Source organism: Sorex fumeus, unplaced genomic scaffold (genome assembly GCF_029834395.1).
Source record: "Sorex fumeus unplaced genomic scaffold, SorFum_2.1 ptg000169l, whole genome shotgun sequence".
Lineage (NCBI taxonomy): Eukaryota > Metazoa > Chordata > Mammalia > Eulipotyphla > Soricidae > Sorex > Sorex fumeus.
Genome location: NW_026606226.1, coordinates 12,851,732 through 12,868,795, shown reverse-complemented (window position 1 = coordinate 12,868,795; position 17,064 = coordinate 12,851,732). Strand labels below are relative to the sequence as shown.

The following is a 17,064-nucleotide window of genomic DNA, read 5'->3' as shown; positions in this document are numbered from 1 at the left end:
GTTATGAGGAAAATGGTATTCTAAGATGATATCTTATGACTTGTTCAGTTTGGGTTGCAAAGGAATGCATACGTACTCGAGGCGTCAAAAGCAATAGAACTCCGTTTCTCAGAGTTCTGAATGCTGAAATTCCGAGATCGAGAGGCAACAGCATGAAGTTCTGTGAGCACCGACTTTCGAGTGGCAGAGTGTCCCATTCTCCTTGTGCCCGCACGTGGCAGAGAGCACAGAGCCGAAGCAAGGTCTTTCAGAGCTCTTACAGGGCTCTGATCCCGTTCCTGAGGGCCTCGCCCACGTTGCCTCGCCCTGTGTTAAGTCTCCTGACAACCCCCTTCCCATGGGAGGGCAGGGTTTCAGCTCGGGAATTCGTGGGGAGTCACAGTTCAGACCGTCTTCCGGTCATGTCGGAACATCTCCCCGTTTGAGAGGAACGCTTGCAGAAAAGGGATTAGAAACTGAGCCAGTTTCTCTTCTAGAAAATGCCAGGCACCAACAATAGCAGAACAACACTGCCTTCAGATTGACTGCTTAGCTTAGTCATTTGGTTCAAAAGGACCAATTAATGGGAATTTACCAAACTGTTAGGTCCTTTATCTCTCGCAGCTAGCTCATACAGTGGAATGATTAGAAGTGCATTTGGAGTTGGTCCAGATGACTCCTCTGTCTGCCGTCGGGACTAATAGTCCAGCTCTATTGGTTTTTTTTTTAGCTCTGTTGTTTCATATAAAAAATACTACTGTGGGGCTGGAGCGATAGTACAGCAGGTAGGACAGTTGTCTTGCAGGTGGCCCACTCAGTTTCTATCCCCGGCATCCCATATGGTCCCCCGAGCACCACCAGGAGTAACCCCTGAGTATCACTGGGTGAGACCACCCCCTTCAAAAAGTAAAGGCCAAAAAAAAAGAAGGCTACTGCATAGAAAAACACAACATATACAAAATGGTCCAGAGCAGATGCATTTTTTATATCGATATTGAATTTAAGATTTTTACTCTCCAAAACTGAAATGGAAAAATTAAGCTAATACGGATCTTAAAATTAATCCTTAATGCACTAAATGAATCGATAAGCTGTTCTGACTGTTCATTTGATGAACTCTTTGTGATCATTACATTTTTTGGCTTAAAACACTCAAGGAGGTCTGGAATGATAATCCAGTGAGCGGGGCAATCCCAGCTCTAACAGTTGTGACCCTTTCTGAAACAAAACAAAAACTGATTATAGGCCGAATGACAGAAGATTGGATGAATTAATTTACTTATCACAGGTGATAGCTGTGAAGACTTTCTTGTCCAGAATAAAATTTAAATTATTTTATTGAACACTCATTTTAATCCCTATTCTCTAATATGCCTGTATGAGATTTTAGAGCAAATTGTGCAGTCTGTGATCTAATCTGTGATTAGATCCATAGACAAGGACATAAAATCGTGTGTTACTTCTTTCTGTAAACATACTATAAGCACACTATATCTTATAAGCACACTATATCCTCAGACTTGGAACAGTTGATTTCACATTGTCAGTAATAAAAGATAATTCTTTCCCCCCAGCATACTGGCAAACAGAAACAAAAGCTTTAAACGCGAAAGTCATCATTGTAATAATGTCAAAAATGAACAGGCTTCTGGTTGGTCTGAGCAGTCCGTACAAGAGTGATGATAGCGCTTTGGAGATCAGTTTGCAGTCAGATGGGTGATAAATGTATGTCATGACGCAACAGTTCCCCACCCAGAGCACAGCCCCAAGCGCAGACCCTCACCATGGGCAAAGCAAAGTACCAACACGTTCATCACAGCAGAGACCACAAATCCAAGCAGAAAAACTTAGTCCTCTTCACTAGGGGAGTGGAAACAAGACAGGCTTATGCCTGTGATAGATTGGACTTCAGCCATTGTCTCATAATAAGGAGTCTAGACCAACTTCTCACCGTGGGACTGAGAGACGGTGTAAAGGGCCCAAGAAAATAAAAAAGCAAAAATAATAATAATAATAATAATAAAGGGCCCAAGTGCATGCTTTATATATAAGAACCCCAGGTTTCATCTGCAGCAACTAGTAATCCACCAGCACCACCAAAAATGACTGTTGAGCTCCGTGCTCCACTGGGGTGTTAACCCCACCCCCCAAAAAAAGATCAGCAAGAATCCATCTCACTAGAATGTTGAGTGAGAACGCCACATATCAAAAGTGTGTGAGCTATGTGATAGACACTTTATGTACAAGTTCAAGGCAATAATTCCTATGGACACATGCATTTATAGTCGAGATGTTCTTTACGAACGCATGCATATACATAAGCGATATAACATGCATTTTTATACCTGGTAACAGTTTTTTTAACCTTTCAAGAGGAACATTAGAGAATGTTCTCGTGCTCTGTGTCATTGGTGATAACTAGTTGAAATAACTATATGTCTTTTAAAGCATTCTAAAGGCATGAATTTTTTTTTAAAAAATTGGAACTGATTATTTTGTTTTCCTATTATTATTATTGTCATCATCTTTATCGTTATTTTCTACTTTGACCTGCCCAAAGAACATTTAACCCCCTCGCGTAGCAGGCGGTGGTAGACCAGACACACCTGAGGAAAGAATGACTTTCCCTTCGTATATCAAGCAACATTTGCAAAATAACAGACAAGAAAGGGAATCGGCAGCTCATACGTTGAAGTGATGCATGCAGTTCTGCCTAACAAAGTGAAGGAAGGACAGGAGGAGCAGGGAATGCGGTAGGATCGCAGATTTAAACAGGGCCCAGATGATGCAAGCCGTGCAATATGCAGATATACTTGGACTGAATCCAGCATCCGCAAATCCAGGCTGATCAGCGAAATTAATGGGGTCTATTTCAGATTTCGAGAGTTAGCGTTTCTGTAAATAGCGACCAAGATACCATTTTCTAAAAAAGGGTTCTTTCTTTCCCAAGTCTGCCCCATCTATGTCTCTTGCTCATTCTAACATCCCTCGAGTGGAAGGGGTTGGTATCGCTCTCCATCTCGGCAATGGGAAATTGCAATCCAAAATGAGCTCAGAACGAGTTTATCCTGCTGGTGTTCAACACACCTGTACTTAGGCTTCACTGATCCTTGCTGCCCCTGCCTGAGGCAGATGATGAGGAGACACACACACACACACACACACACACACACACAAACACTCACACACACACACACACACACACACACTTTGTGCTGGTCGCTCAGGAGGCTTTTTAAACTTCCAGTTCCTCCAGTTTCTTATAGGCTGAAACCCATTTTATAAAACAAAATTGAGCTGCAAATCGAAGTGTGCTCAGCAGTCAGGATCTGCCCATCACCGCCAAACCCTCGTGGGTGTGAAGGCTTGGTGGCACGGTTAACCTCATCATCTTTGTATTTTGTGTTGGGTGTGGCTGGGGGCAGAGATGAAAGGGAAAGAGCAGCTAGCACCATTCCAGGTGAGAACCGATGCCTGTCATTACTAAATTGTGGGTTGTTGGAACTGCAGTGACAGATTCAAGAGAAAATGAGAAGGCGGTATTTAATAACCGTGCTCCATTAGTAGATTGCTTTTTAGTGACCTTGTACTGAAGAAGTGGGCAGGGATAATGGGTTCTAGTGGTTTTTCACTTTCACCATATTTCCAGTCTCAGTACTTAAACTGTTCAATAATGGATTTTAATTTCTGGTGATCTTCTTCCTCCGAAAGTGATCGTATGGTTCTTACGGTCACATGCTGTCTCACTTAGAGTTTCACAATTCCCCCGAAGAGCCAGTGGACTTGGACAAGCAAAGGGAAGGTCGGTGGAGAAATCTATCATGTTTCTCATTATTGACTTTTTAATGGGCGATAACTTGCTGGAGTGTTTCGGAGTTAACTATTGACTATCCGGTAATTGAAGCATTTCATGAGAAACGATGAAGGCTCATGGTTCAAGTAGCATTAGAGCTTGATTCAAAAGCATTTCCTTTTTTTCTTTTTTTTAATGTAGGAGTACTGCTATTTATTCAGCCACTGATTAGCTGATTAAATTGGGCATGAACTCCACCTTTTTTTCATAATTTTATTTAGTTTTCTTATATTTATTTATTGAATCACTGTGGGAAAAGTTACTAAGCTTTCAGGTTTAAGTTTCGGTCATGCAATGATCAAACACCTTTCTCTTCACCAGTACTCATTTTTCACCACCAAGAACCCCAATATACGCCCCTCCCAATGCCTGTGAGGCAGATGATTTCCATTGAACTCTTCTCTACATTGATTACATTCATTATCTCAACAAAAGACGCACCATTATTGTTTAGAATTCCCCCCCCCAACAATCAGAATTGCTGAAAAGGCATTGTGAATTACTTTATTTTCTGTAGCTGGTTATGAGAATCATATAATCTTGCATGGCCGCAATAGCAGCCTTGCAATTTTGGATTTCTGCAAAGACCCAGATAATTATGAGATTGGTTTCTGTGCATCTGGTGTTATGGCCGTGCCGGAGAGTCGCTCGTGGGAGGCAACTCATGACCTCAGTAGGGTGTGAAGGACATTCCGCTACCGCCCCCCTTCCCATGAGACTGCAGTTGCCCCGTCACCGCTGGCTCATACCTGGCTTTTCAATAAGCTCTGAGGCAGCAGCCGCCTTGCTGCTGGGCTGGAAAAAGGCAGAAGGGAGCAACACCCTTTCCCTCCCAGGAAGCCATGGAGCCGTAGTTTAATGCATGGTCCATTCACTTTTCTGCCGCAAGCTGCCAGGCTCTGGATTAAGTCCTTTTGTCTCTGGAGCCATGGCCATGCCAGAGAGTTGCTCGTGGGGGGCAACTCTTGACCTCAGGAGGGTGTGAAGGACGTAGCGTTACCACCCCCCTTCCCGTGAGACTGCAGTTGCCCTGTTACCGCGGGCTCATACCTGGCTTTTCACTGAGCTCTGAGGCTGCGGCCACCTTGCTGCTGGGCTGGTAAAAGGCAGAAGGGAGCAACACCCTTTCCCTCCTGGGGAGGCATGGAGCTGTAGTTTAATGCATAGTACCATTCGCTTTTCTGCTGCAAGCTGCCAGGCTCTGGATTAAGTCCTTTTGCCTCTGGAGCCATGGCCGTGCCAGAGAGCCACTTGTGGGGGGCAACTCGTGACCTCAGTAGGGCAAGAAGGACAAGCCAGTACCGCCCCCCTTCCCATGAGACTGCAGTTGCCCCATCAATGCTGGCTCATATCTGGCTTTCCAAGAAGCTCTGAGGCAGCGGCCACCTCGTATGCGGTCCAGATGCATTTCTGCCAAAAGGTGCTGGGTTTCGAGATTTGTTTGAGTCTCTGGGATCATGGCCATTAATTAGCTTGATCAGGAGACAGGCAGTTTGTAGGCGGCGACTCGGGGTCTCGCTGGGATGGGGAGGAAAGGGCTGGTTCCACCCCCATCTGGTGAGGCCCCACATGTCACGTCACTGCAGGCCCAAACCTGACTGTCCAGTAGTCTCTGGAGTATGGTGGTCACCGGGCCGCCAAGGGGAACAGACCAATGCACGAAACCTGTTCCCATCTGAATTGGCCCAGCGCCAGTAACCTACTGCAGGAATAGGGCACATTTCTGCCAAAAGCCTTTGGGTTCCAAGATTCGTTTCTGAGTCTCTGGGATCATGGTCATTAAGCAGTTCAATCAGGAACCAGAGAGGCCTTGCCTCCAATTATATAGCCGAGCCAGAGGTGGTTTGTGGGTGTGTCTCCCACATACCTAACTGTTGGCCGTTTACTTTCTTGGTAAACTTTACTTTCCCCCAAGTTTTTGGGGTCTGACCAAAGGCACAGCAGCAATTTTGAGGTATCTGAAAGCCTAACGGTGCCATCAGGTTGCTGATGCACTCACCTCACAGGTACAAATTGAACTGCTGGCGGCATCATACCCCCCAAACGCATTTCTTAATAGAGATAAATTATGTGAGTCTTTTTCTTACCTGTAGGGCAAAAGTTGGATTGTTAAAAGAAGTTACGAAGATTTCCGGGTACTTGATAAACATCTCCATCTATGTATTTATGACCGAAGATTCTCCCAGCTCTCCGAGCTCCCCCGTTCTGACGCCCTGAGGGACAGTCCAGAGGTAAGCACTCAGTTCTCTGCAGAACCAATCACCAGAAAGCAACATGCATGTTTGCATGCACGGTCATGATGATTCCTGAGATTAGTTAACTGCTCTGTCATGAAAATACTATAATAATGTATGTAGGATGTTCATAAAGTAGCTTCTGTGTATAAGTTTATAAGGAACACCCCCTCCCGTTATAAAATGAGCAGTGAATGTGAGCAGACCACTTTTCACAGAGAATATAAAAGAGGAAAAAATGTCCACCTTGGGACTGCAAGGTTGTACAGCTCTTAAGGTACTTGCTTTGCATAGAGCTGACCCTGGTGAATCCCTGACATTGCATGTGGTCCCCTGAGTACCGTGAGGAGTGACCTATGAGCACAGGGCCAAGAATAAGCCTCACTGAGTCCTGCAGGTGTGGCCAAAAACACCCTTCCAGCTCCTCACATATATAATGTATTATATATATATATAATTTAATGTTATATAACACTATGTAATATAATTTTATAATTACATGCTATTTTATATAAGAATGCTGCATATAAAATTATTATAATTTGATATTTTTCTTTTTAATTTTATAATATATATTTTATATATAAAAATTTAGACTTCACTCATTCAATCAAATGAATATCAAACCAGTCCTATTTGTTAATTATAGCACTGTCCTGCACTGTCTTTCCACTGTTCATCGATTTGCTCGAGCGGGCCCAGTAACGTCTCCATTGGAGACTTTGTTGTTACTGTGTCTGGCATATCGAATACTCTCGGTAGCTTGCCGGGCTCTCCGAGAGGGGCGGAGGAATCGAACTCGGGTCGGCCATGTCGGCTGCGTGCAAGGCAAACGCCTTTCCGCTGTGCTATCGCTCCAGCCCAATATATGTGCATACATAAGTAAATATATAAACATGTATTTATTTATGTATATATTTATATTATGTTTATTTCATTCATTTATTTTTGCTTTTTGGGGGGATCACACCCAGCAATGCTCAAGGGTTTATTCCTGACTGTGCACTCAGGAGTCACTCCTGGCCATGCTCAGGCGACCATATGGGATCCCGGGGATCGAACCCAGATCGGCTGCGTGCAAGGCAAATGCCCAGCCCTCTGTACAATGGCTCCGGCCCCTATTTATATTATGTTTATACTTATTTATATTGTTTCTATTTCTACTATGAATATATTTATATTGTAAATATATTTATTGTAAATATATGTGTCTATATTTACTGTATACCTATATGCACTTATATCAAAGAATAAAGCAGATAAGAGTCGCACAGTGACATTTGGGAATCAAAGAGAAGACCTGGAAATTCCCGCATCATCCCTTCCAGGAAGTGAAAGGAGGGGAGAGTAGCTGAAAGTAACTTACTCCGAACGTGGAACCTTCCCAAAAGTTAAAGGCATCTTTTCAGATTAAATGGGCACATGAAGTGCTAACGCTGCTGATAAAAAGACACACGTTTAAAATTACAGATCTGAGAAAATCCCAAAGCTTACAAGGGAACAAAAGAAATAGAAATTCTTGTCCTCTAAAGAACAAGAATTGTAGTGACATTAGACATCTCACCAGGTACAGCAGGTGCCTGAAATCGTGTCAGTACCCTCCACCAGCTGAGGGGAAGCCCTGGCGAGTCTGTAACTGCTCATTCCACGGCAGTTCAGGAGGGGAGTGAAGTAGGGACGTTCTCGGGTCTGCAAGAACCGACTCTCCTGTCGTGTCTCGGGAGGGTTTTGACCCCTTCACTTTCTTCTGTGTGATGAAAAACCCAGAGATCTCTCCATTTCCATTCCCATCCCAGCCCATCTCTTCCATCTCTCTGGAACCGCCTTAGGTCAGGGCCAACAGCCCCCCAGCCTCTGGGCTTTCTCTCTTTGAGGCGGACTGAAGAGACGCCTTTGCGTCAGTTTCCAACCCAGCATGAACTTGGCAGGCCAGCCAGTGTTTGATCACCACATTCCTGGGCCAGGTGACCGGCCCTCAGTGGCAGGCCTCCACAACCAAGGGCCTGAAAGGGGAGGAGAAAGCGCTTCGGGGTGGCTGGGAGAGTAGCGGGCCGAAAATTCAGGTGTGTCTTTGCCAGAGTGACCTTTTCATAGTTTCAGCATGCAAATAGGAGGAGGAGGTGGGGGAGGAAAGAGTCGAAATAGTTTGGCCTCTGGTGTGATGTGACGCGTTAAACGAGAAAGTTCTCTGTTAGTCAGAGATCTCTGCCTCAGTGCCCGGCTGCTGCAGTCCTCGGGGGACTTTGAGCTCAGTCTCGGAAGAATCCTGTCAGATCAGAAGCTATTTCCCCCTCCCCCCAAGCCTCCAAACAACCAGTTTGTACCATTTGCCCTGACAGACAATGTCATTTGCCCTCTGAGTCACCACGGAATCTTCTTTTTCTCTTAGTCAGTCACTCAGATGCTTATGGCTTACCTGTCCCGCCTTTCAGCTATTGCTGGCAACAAGATCAACTGTGGACCTGCTCTCACTTGGATGGAGGTATTAATCTAATTCAACTCCTATTTAAGTTTTTTTTTTTTCGATTATTGACTTACGACGTTTGAGATTTCATCTTGAGAATTCACTTCCTGTCAAGTTTCAGGAAATGAATGAAATTTATTCTCGTCTCCTGGAAGGATAGCACCGTAGCACTGTCCTCCCGTTGTTTGTCGATTTGCTCGAGTGGGCACCAGTAACGTCTCCATTGTGAGAGTTGTTACTGTTTTTTGGTATATCGAATACGGCACGGGGAGCTTGCCATGCTCTGCCATCCGGGCGGGATGCTCTTGGTAGCTTGCCGGCCTCTTCAAGAGGGATGGATGAATCGAACCCGGGTTGGCCGCGTGCAAGGCAAATGCCCTACCCGTTGTGCCATTGCTCCCGCCCTTCTGGAAGGATAGATGTTAAATGTCATTATTTTTTAATGTCAGATCTGGCTTTGTAAGAAATATCTTTATGTACCAGGAAATTAATTTTAATACATTTTCTGAATTATATGTAATTTGTTGTTTTGGTGTTCAGTGTGTTAAAATGTGTGCATTTGGGAAGATATATACATTTTTCAGTTGATTTGTTTGAATTTCAGTTGACAAGAATGAGAGACTTTGGGGCCGGAGTGATAGCACAGCGGGTAGGGCATTTGCCTTGCACGCGGCTTACCCAGGTTCAATCCCTGGCATCCCATATGGTCCCTTGAGCACTGCCAGGAGGAATTCCTGAGAGCAAAAGCCAGGGGTAACCCCTGAGCATTGCTGGGTGTGACCCAAAAAAAAAAAGAAAGAAAAAAGAAAGAATGAGAGACTTTACCTTTTAAAGGGTCTTATTTAAAAGTTAAGCCTCATCTGATGAATATGGTAGGTTTAGCCCCTTCAATTGCGTGTGTAAAGTTTTATTCTCTTCCAGTGGAAAATGGGAGGACAGGGTGGTAGGTTAAAAGAACAGATAACTTAGAGGCAAGACTTAGAGTGAAATTTGCCTTGAGATGTTGACTCCTCCATTATTGGCTGTGTTATCTGGGACCAGTTATTTAACCTCTCGTAAATTACATAATCTCTTTTAGCGCTAGTATCTTCACCTGTGAACGATGGTAGTGAAGCATCTTTTAGAGTTGTGAGGAATAAATTGTGCATATTGTACATGTAGCACAACGAATGGCATTTATTAAGTATTTGGTCAATGGTAGTTTGGTTGGTAATTTTTTTTAGAGATTAAAAGAAAATAAACCCTTTATAGATTCCATTTGGATTATGGTCTTCAAATCAACTTGAATTATCCTTTATAGTCAGAGAAACTTTTGCAATGCCTGTATCTGCAGAGACACATTTTCCTTGTTGCAGATTGATAATAAGGGCAATCACCTTCTGGTTCATGAGGAGTCGTCCATCAACACTCCTGCCGTGGGTGCTGCTCATGTCATCAAGAGGTATACTGCCCGGGCCCCGGACGAGCTGAACTTAGAGGTAAGTGGCTCCACACTGCTCTCTTAGTTTCCCGCTGCCTTTCCGGGGCTGAAAATTAGTGGGGAGGACGTTTGCCTTAGATGCTGCTGACCTGGGTTCAATCCCCAGCATCCCATATGGTCCCCTGAGTACCACCAGGAGTAATTCCTGAGTGCCGAACCAGGATTAACTCCTGAGCATCACTGAGTGTGCACCAAAACAAACAAACAAAAAAAACAACAAAAATGAAATAAAAAGCACCAGGCTTTCCTATGTCCTGTTATCTTTCAGTCTGAAATGCTCTTTTTGTTGAATCGATTGTACTCATCTCTGAAAATAGAGCTGAAATGTTCCCCATTTATTCTAGGATGTTATCCCTGGTTTCTTTCCCCTCTGCTCTTTTTGCAAATATATTAATTTCCTTTCAAACCTGGCTCGAGTGTCATTCTGAACTGTTCCGGGGACTTAGCACTTTATACTGTCAATCTTCATTTCAATCAAATAAATTCTCCAGTTTACCTCTCAGAGCAGGTCTAAGGCTTCCCTCTGTGTGGTTTAAATATCTAAAAATGATACTCAATGGTACTGTGTTTTCACTGCTCAAAAATTACAAAAAATTGCAGAGCTGATGAACAGTGAAATAAAAGTTGTTGTATCAGATGCAAAAGGAGGGGAATTAAGTATATTAATGTTGGCTGGGATGAAATAAATGCTGAATCATACAGCTTAAGGCAGAATGGTATAGAATTTGTACGCCATTGAATCTAAACTTTTCCCAAACTACATTTTTATATCTTTGGACACAAAGCAATATTGGTCTTGAATTATGCCCTGCCTTGTTAGCAAATATGATTCTGTGAAAATGACTCTTTCCCTGACTTGAAAAATGAGTTGTAAATGTACACAGAAAAATTCTTCAAGCACTGTTGTCTATACGTTAGTGCCATTGCTCTGAATTACTTAATTTTATAATTTATCACAGAACTTGTCACTTGCCTTGAAGAATATAATTTCCATTGCATTATCAATACCTATCTGTGATTTTTAAATTTATGATTGACAAGTTTGTGTAAAGGTAAAGGTAAAGGCCCTCCCGTTGATCGTCGATTTGCTCGAGCGGGCCCAGTAACGTCTCCATTGGAGACTTTGTTGTTACTGTGTCTGGCATATCGAATACTCTCGGTAGCTTGCCGGGCTCTCCGAGAGGGGCGAGGAATCGAACTCGGGTCGGCCATGTTGGCCGCTTGTAAGGCGAACGCCCTACCCGCTGTGCTATCGCTCCAGCCCCTAATTTGCCTTCGAGAGTGAAAAAAAGCAAGCTACTTAGTGGACATGTATATCTTTTGCCCTGTAGTGAAAAAAAAAATAAGTGTAGTCGACATCAGATTTTATGTGTGATCAATCCAGTAGTTAAGAACTAATCCTGTTTAATTAAGACTGCCAAGTTCTCAGCCAATGCCCAGTGCATGACTGTAGCACTGTCCTCCTGTTGTTCATCGATTTCCTCGAGGGGACACCAGTAACGTCTCCATTGTGAGACTTGTTACTGTTTTTGCCATATCAGATACACCACAGGGAGCTTGCCAGGTTCCGCTGTGCGGGCGGGATACTCTCGATAGCCTGCCAGGCTCTCCAAGAGGGACAGAGGACTCGAACCGGGGTTGGCCGCATGCCAGGCGAACACCCTACCCGCTTTGCTATCGCTCAAGCCCATTAAATGTGCTATTAATAGAAACCATTGTTCAAATAAGAGTATTGAAAGCCTTCCCCCCCGTATTTGAAACTGTTTTATATGTGAAATTGATCACCTTTAGTCACAGCAATAATAGTAATTTCACAAAATGTTAACGATGGCCTGATAGCCCACATTCAAAAGTCTCACTTTCTAAATCCGGCTTTCTGAAATCCTTGCGTATGTTAGATCATCCTCATTGTACAGAAACTCTCTGCAACAAAAAGGACAAGGACAGAAGCCCTTCAAGAAAGCAGTGTTGGGTTTCTCCAGAAATGATTGGCCAGTGAACCAGAGGGTCCCCACCCTTCCTGTCGCAGTCTCGATTGAAATCCTACCCTGAAGCGTTGCTTTGAAATTTGACAAAGATCCTTACTCCTGTTTCCTCACCAGGTGGGAGACATCGTGTCTGTCATCGACATGCCCCCCAAGGTGCTCAGCACGTGGTGGAGAGGCAAGCACGGATTCCAGGTGAGCAACCGAGAGAGACGCTCGGGAAAGTTCAGAGAAACACCGCTTCTCTCTGCCTCAGTGGTGTAGGCTGGCGTGGTGTAGCCCCTGGGCTTCCTGAGAACCTGCGTCTTCAGTGGTGAGAGGAACATGGTTGGGGTTGGACTCCGATTTCCTCCCACACTTTCTGCCCCTCCTTGCTTGAACGTTGTTAGTGCAAGCGAAGACCTGGGACTCAGCCACACTTTCAGCACCGGTTTTAAGCCATGAGTCACTTTCTGTGGTCTCTCTAGAATTTGATATTTGATCACTAGTTTTTCTGTTGGCTTTTTTGTAAATGCGTTGTAACTGCTACTGTGAATAGTGCCTTCTTTGCAGAACAACAGAATCTAAAGTCAACTTATTTCTTTTTTTTTCCAAACCTGATAACCCCATGTTTTGGGGTTTTTGTTTTTGTTTTTTTTCTTTTTGGGTTGCACCCAGCGATGCACAGGTGTTATTCCTGGCTCATGCACTCAGGAATTACTCCTGGCAGTGCTCAGGGGACCATCTGGGATGTTGGGAATCAAACCCGGGTCGGCCGTGTGCAAGGCAAACTCCCTACCCACTCCAGCCCCGGTAACCCCATCTTTTAGATGGACCAACAATCATTTCCATCAGTTGTGTAGATTTTATCTTTTAAACCTACCAGTAGAAGGACATCTGCAAATGCTTTAAAATTAGGCCCTCCTTCTATAACTTTTGTATTTGTGGTCTGTTTTTAAAGACATTCCTAAAATGCTGCTGGAACACAGTGTGCATGCTGTGAAGTAAGAAATATTAATAAAGGATTGACCTTTAAATACCTATTAAGTAAAGTCAAATGTAATTCTTACATTAGGCTTTAGAAACTGTGTTTTATTAAAGAAATTGAGTCCTGTAGTTTAAAGCAGGACCGCAAGATCATTAAGGAGCATGGACTCAAGGGCCATGTGGATAGGATCAGTCTGCTTTTTCTCGTACCGTTCTTTCTCTCCTCCATGTCACGTTCCCCCATCTATAAACAGAGATTGTAGGATAATATGTAAGTGTATCATGCAGATTCAGTGTGAGGACAAAGTATGCAGAGCCAGCTCCCTGCCCACTTGTGGTCAGTTCAGCCCTTTTGTATGGCTTCTTTCTGAAGGATAATTCGCTTTTTAAATGTTTCTAATAGACATGATTAATTCCCATTACTTGATGTGTACTGGTGTAGGTTGGCATATAACTCAGAATGTGTATAATCTTCTGTGTGACTTAGAGTTATTTTTTTTCCCTATAATTGAACACTGCCATTTCTAAACTCCGTCCATTCCATTATTTATGGACAAGGTGCTCTGTTGATCTGCTGGGGTTGCCATAGCAAATCAGCACACTCGGGATGACTTAACAGAATTACGTTGCCTCATGGTTCCAGAGACAAGATCAGGGTGTTGTTCCCGTGGGTTTCAGCTCCCACGTGGCTGCCTTCCTAGGGTGCCCGGACGCTCTTTCCTGTGTTGTCTCTGGATCTCTGGATCCTAATCTCTGACACCAGATTTTATAGGAATATCCTCATGGTGCTGTTGAATCATAATCCCTTCTTTGAAGATACTCCCTGCCTGGGGAAAAAAAAGTCACCTTTTAATGCACCAGAGGCCTCGGGGGCCAGCATTAGGGATTCAAACCCCGAATATTGGGAGGATACAGTGTGGTGGGCCCACCTTGTGGGTTGGCCTGAGGCCCTCAGACCCTCACCCAGGCAAGAAGGGAACACGGAGACAGAAGTGTGTCTCCCCTGGGAGAAGATGAGGAGGGATGGGGTGTCTTCCCCAGGACCCAGGACAACACTGAGAACCCACTCTCAGGAAAGTAAGTGAAAGGAAATAAGAATGTGGGTTGCCTCCTTGACTCCGAGGCTGCCGAGCTTTCTGGAAACACACCGTGGGACATGGGCCTATGGGTCACCTCTTCTAGGTCTCCAGACGTGAGTTCCACGTCTTCTCTTCCGTCATGGTGAAAGTGTGTGTGTATGTGTGTGTATGTGTGTGGGTGTGTGTGCACGCGTGCGTGCATGCGTGCGTGTGTGTATGTGTGTGTGTGTGTGTGTGTGTGTGTGTGTGGTGTCTAGGCTTGCACCTAGACTTTTCTGTGCTCAAGTGTCTTCCTGTCGCGTTGACTGGTGCAGGGAACTTGCTGCATTGTGGCTGTTTTATTTCATTGTCATGTAAGAAATAAGTAGAACATTTTGGTTTTTTTTTTCAGTATATGTTTAAGTTGAGTTGAGCAGATGTACGTGGTTTCACCCAGCAGTGCTCATATGCACTTGGTTTTCTCCTATTATTAACTCCTTATTTTAGCGAGCACAGAGTGGAATTGGAAAAGTGCTGGTATATCTTAATCACCAACTGTCTGACAGAGTTCACAGACACGCAGAATATTAAGAGCTATTTCTAGGAGGGGGGGTTCCTGAGGAAAGGGTCAGAATTATGTGGATAAAAATGCAGTGTCAGGTGGGAGGGATGCTGGGATTCGTGGTGGTGGGAAATGGGCACTGGTGGAGGGATGGGTATTTGATCATTGTATAATTGAAACCCAAGCACAAAAATTTGTAAGTCTAAAAAAATAAATAAATAAAATAAAATCATTATCTGGTAAGGTTAAAAAAAAACAAAAAAAGCAAATAAGCAAAAAAAAAAAAAATGCAGTGTCAGTTGGGGCCAGAAAGACACACAGTACAGCGGGTACGGTGCTTGCCTTGTAGACAGCTGACCCTGGCTTGAATCCTGGCAGCACATATGATGCCCTGAGCATCACCAAGGAACCATCTCTGAGCACAGCCAGTGTCACCCAAAAACAGAGAATCGCGATGTTCTTTTTATCTCCTCTGACACAATGATTGACACTGATTTGTTCCCGTTAATGAGCCAGTATTTTGTTGACTATAATCTGTTGTTGATATTCAAGTTCACTCTACTGTGGAAGCTTGTGGATTCTGACAAAAGTCTGACATTGGTCCATCTGACCTTTTCCTGCGGAGTCGCGTGGGTGCTGCAGGAACCTGGTCTGCTCTCCGTCCCCTCGCCACCGGAGATCATTGCTGTCGTCCTAGTTGTGCCCTCTGCAGACTTAAGACACTGAATTGTGCAAATATGGAGTCTTTTCACACTGGCTCTTTCACGTAAAAACGTGATGTAGTAGTCTTCCATGTTTTCCCATGGCTTGATAACTTTTTTTTCCAAAGCATGGTTTAATATTCAGTGTTAGGGAAGTGCCAGAGTTTATTTATCTCACTAAAGGACATCTTGATCACATCTAGTAAATTTTTTTTTGGCAATTAGGAATAAAACAGCTATAAACATCGCTGTGTAAATGTATGTGGCTGTAAGTTCTCAGCTCTTTTGGGTAAATATCAAGGGCTGTGATCTGGATCATATGGTAAGATCATGTTCAGTTTTGTAGGAGACCCAGCTGTCTTTCAAAGTGCTTGTGCTGTTCTGCATTCCCCCCAGCAGTGAGCAAGCGTTCCTGCTGCTCTGTGTCCCCGCTGACGTTGGACGACTGGGGTATTAGCTGTTCTAGTAGATTTTTAGTGGTGGGTGTTGGCTCGTTTTCTTAATTTGCAAACAAAGCTGATCCAAGATAGAACATTGACTACCATAGAATGTACACTTAAGGCTGCTGTGTTACCTTCATTCCTGTAGGACCGTTATTTCTAGTCTCCATTTTCTGGTGATTCTCAAACTTGAGTGTGCTTAAGAATGCAGGGGATGGGGCCGGAGCGGAAAGGGCGTTTGCCTTGCACACGGCCGACCTGGGTTTGATTCCCAGCATCCCACATGGTCCCCTGAGCACTGCCGGGAGTAATTGCTGACTGCAGAAGCCAGGAGTAACCTTTGTGTATCACCGGGTGTGACCCAAAAAGCAAAAAAAAAAAAAAAAAAAAAAAAGAATCCAGGGGGTCTCCTTTAAAATCATGCTAAAATATAAAATGCTGTTACCGAGACCCTAAAATTCGATTTAAGTCGGTCATTGTGTGGGGCTAGGGAGTCAGCCTATCTTTTCATCTCTGGTTCTGACCCAGTTGTCCCTCAGAACCCCATTTCCACATAGCACTTAGCTTGCTGCGGGCCAGTTCCGCCCAGCGGTGGGGGGTTGATCCGGATCAGCCTTTGCCAAGTTCCCCACTCTGTGTTGTTTTAGCCCAGACCATAACTGAGCTGTGTTAACATACGGGTGAGCGCGTCCTGGTGTTAAAAATTGTATCCTGACTCCGTTTCTTTTCTTAGACTTCTGGAGTAGGAAGTGTGAAATTATATTAACGATAGTAATTTGAAATTCTGAAATGGTTTTCTTTATTAGTTTTTCTGAAGAATGTATTGAATCCTTTTAGCTTTGTTTTTCTGAGGTGTTTTTGTCATATAATGTACTTAGGGGAAAACATTTTTTGTTTTTTCTTTTCTTCTTTAAACGGCATCAACTTTTACAACTCTCGTTTAGAAATGTGAGGTGAGGGGTCTGGCTGGCCTTTTTTTCCTTGGGTAAAAGGTGTATTGTATTTATACACAAATAAAAAATGCTACTAATCTTCGGAGATTGTCTGCTTAGTGGCATTTCTCAGTGTTTGGTCTGGGAGCCACAAGGATCAGCATGACATAGGAAATATGTTGAACCTTGAAACTGCTGATCAGAGCCTTAGGGGATGGAGCAAGAGTCTGGGATTTATCTGCTTCCTCAGTTGGTTATTAAGTACAAAATAGGGGAACCTGACCCAGACTTGTGGGTGTCCTATGCAGAGACAAGAGAACTTAAACACAGTTTAGCTAGTATTCCATCTTCCCTCCAGAAAAATCTTCCTTCAGATGCGATGCATTGAATCCCATGTATCAAATACCATT

At 43.9% G+C, this 17,064-nt stretch overlaps 1 protein-coding gene across 1 annotated transcript in view; it reads left to right on the top strand.

The window, feature by feature from the left end:
- The window catches only part of ARHGAP32 (Rho GTPase activating protein 32), a 252,968-nt gene that overhangs the window by 167,782 nt on the left and 68,122 nt on the right, over positions 1-17,064 (top strand). Inside the window, 4 exon segments of the mRNA XM_056107609.1 lie at positions 5,926-6,063; positions 8,456-8,548; positions 9,886-10,008; positions 12,113-12,190. Of these exon segments, the coding sequence (XP_055963584.1) occupies positions 5,926-6,063; positions 8,456-8,548; positions 9,886-10,008; positions 12,113-12,190 (432 nt within the window).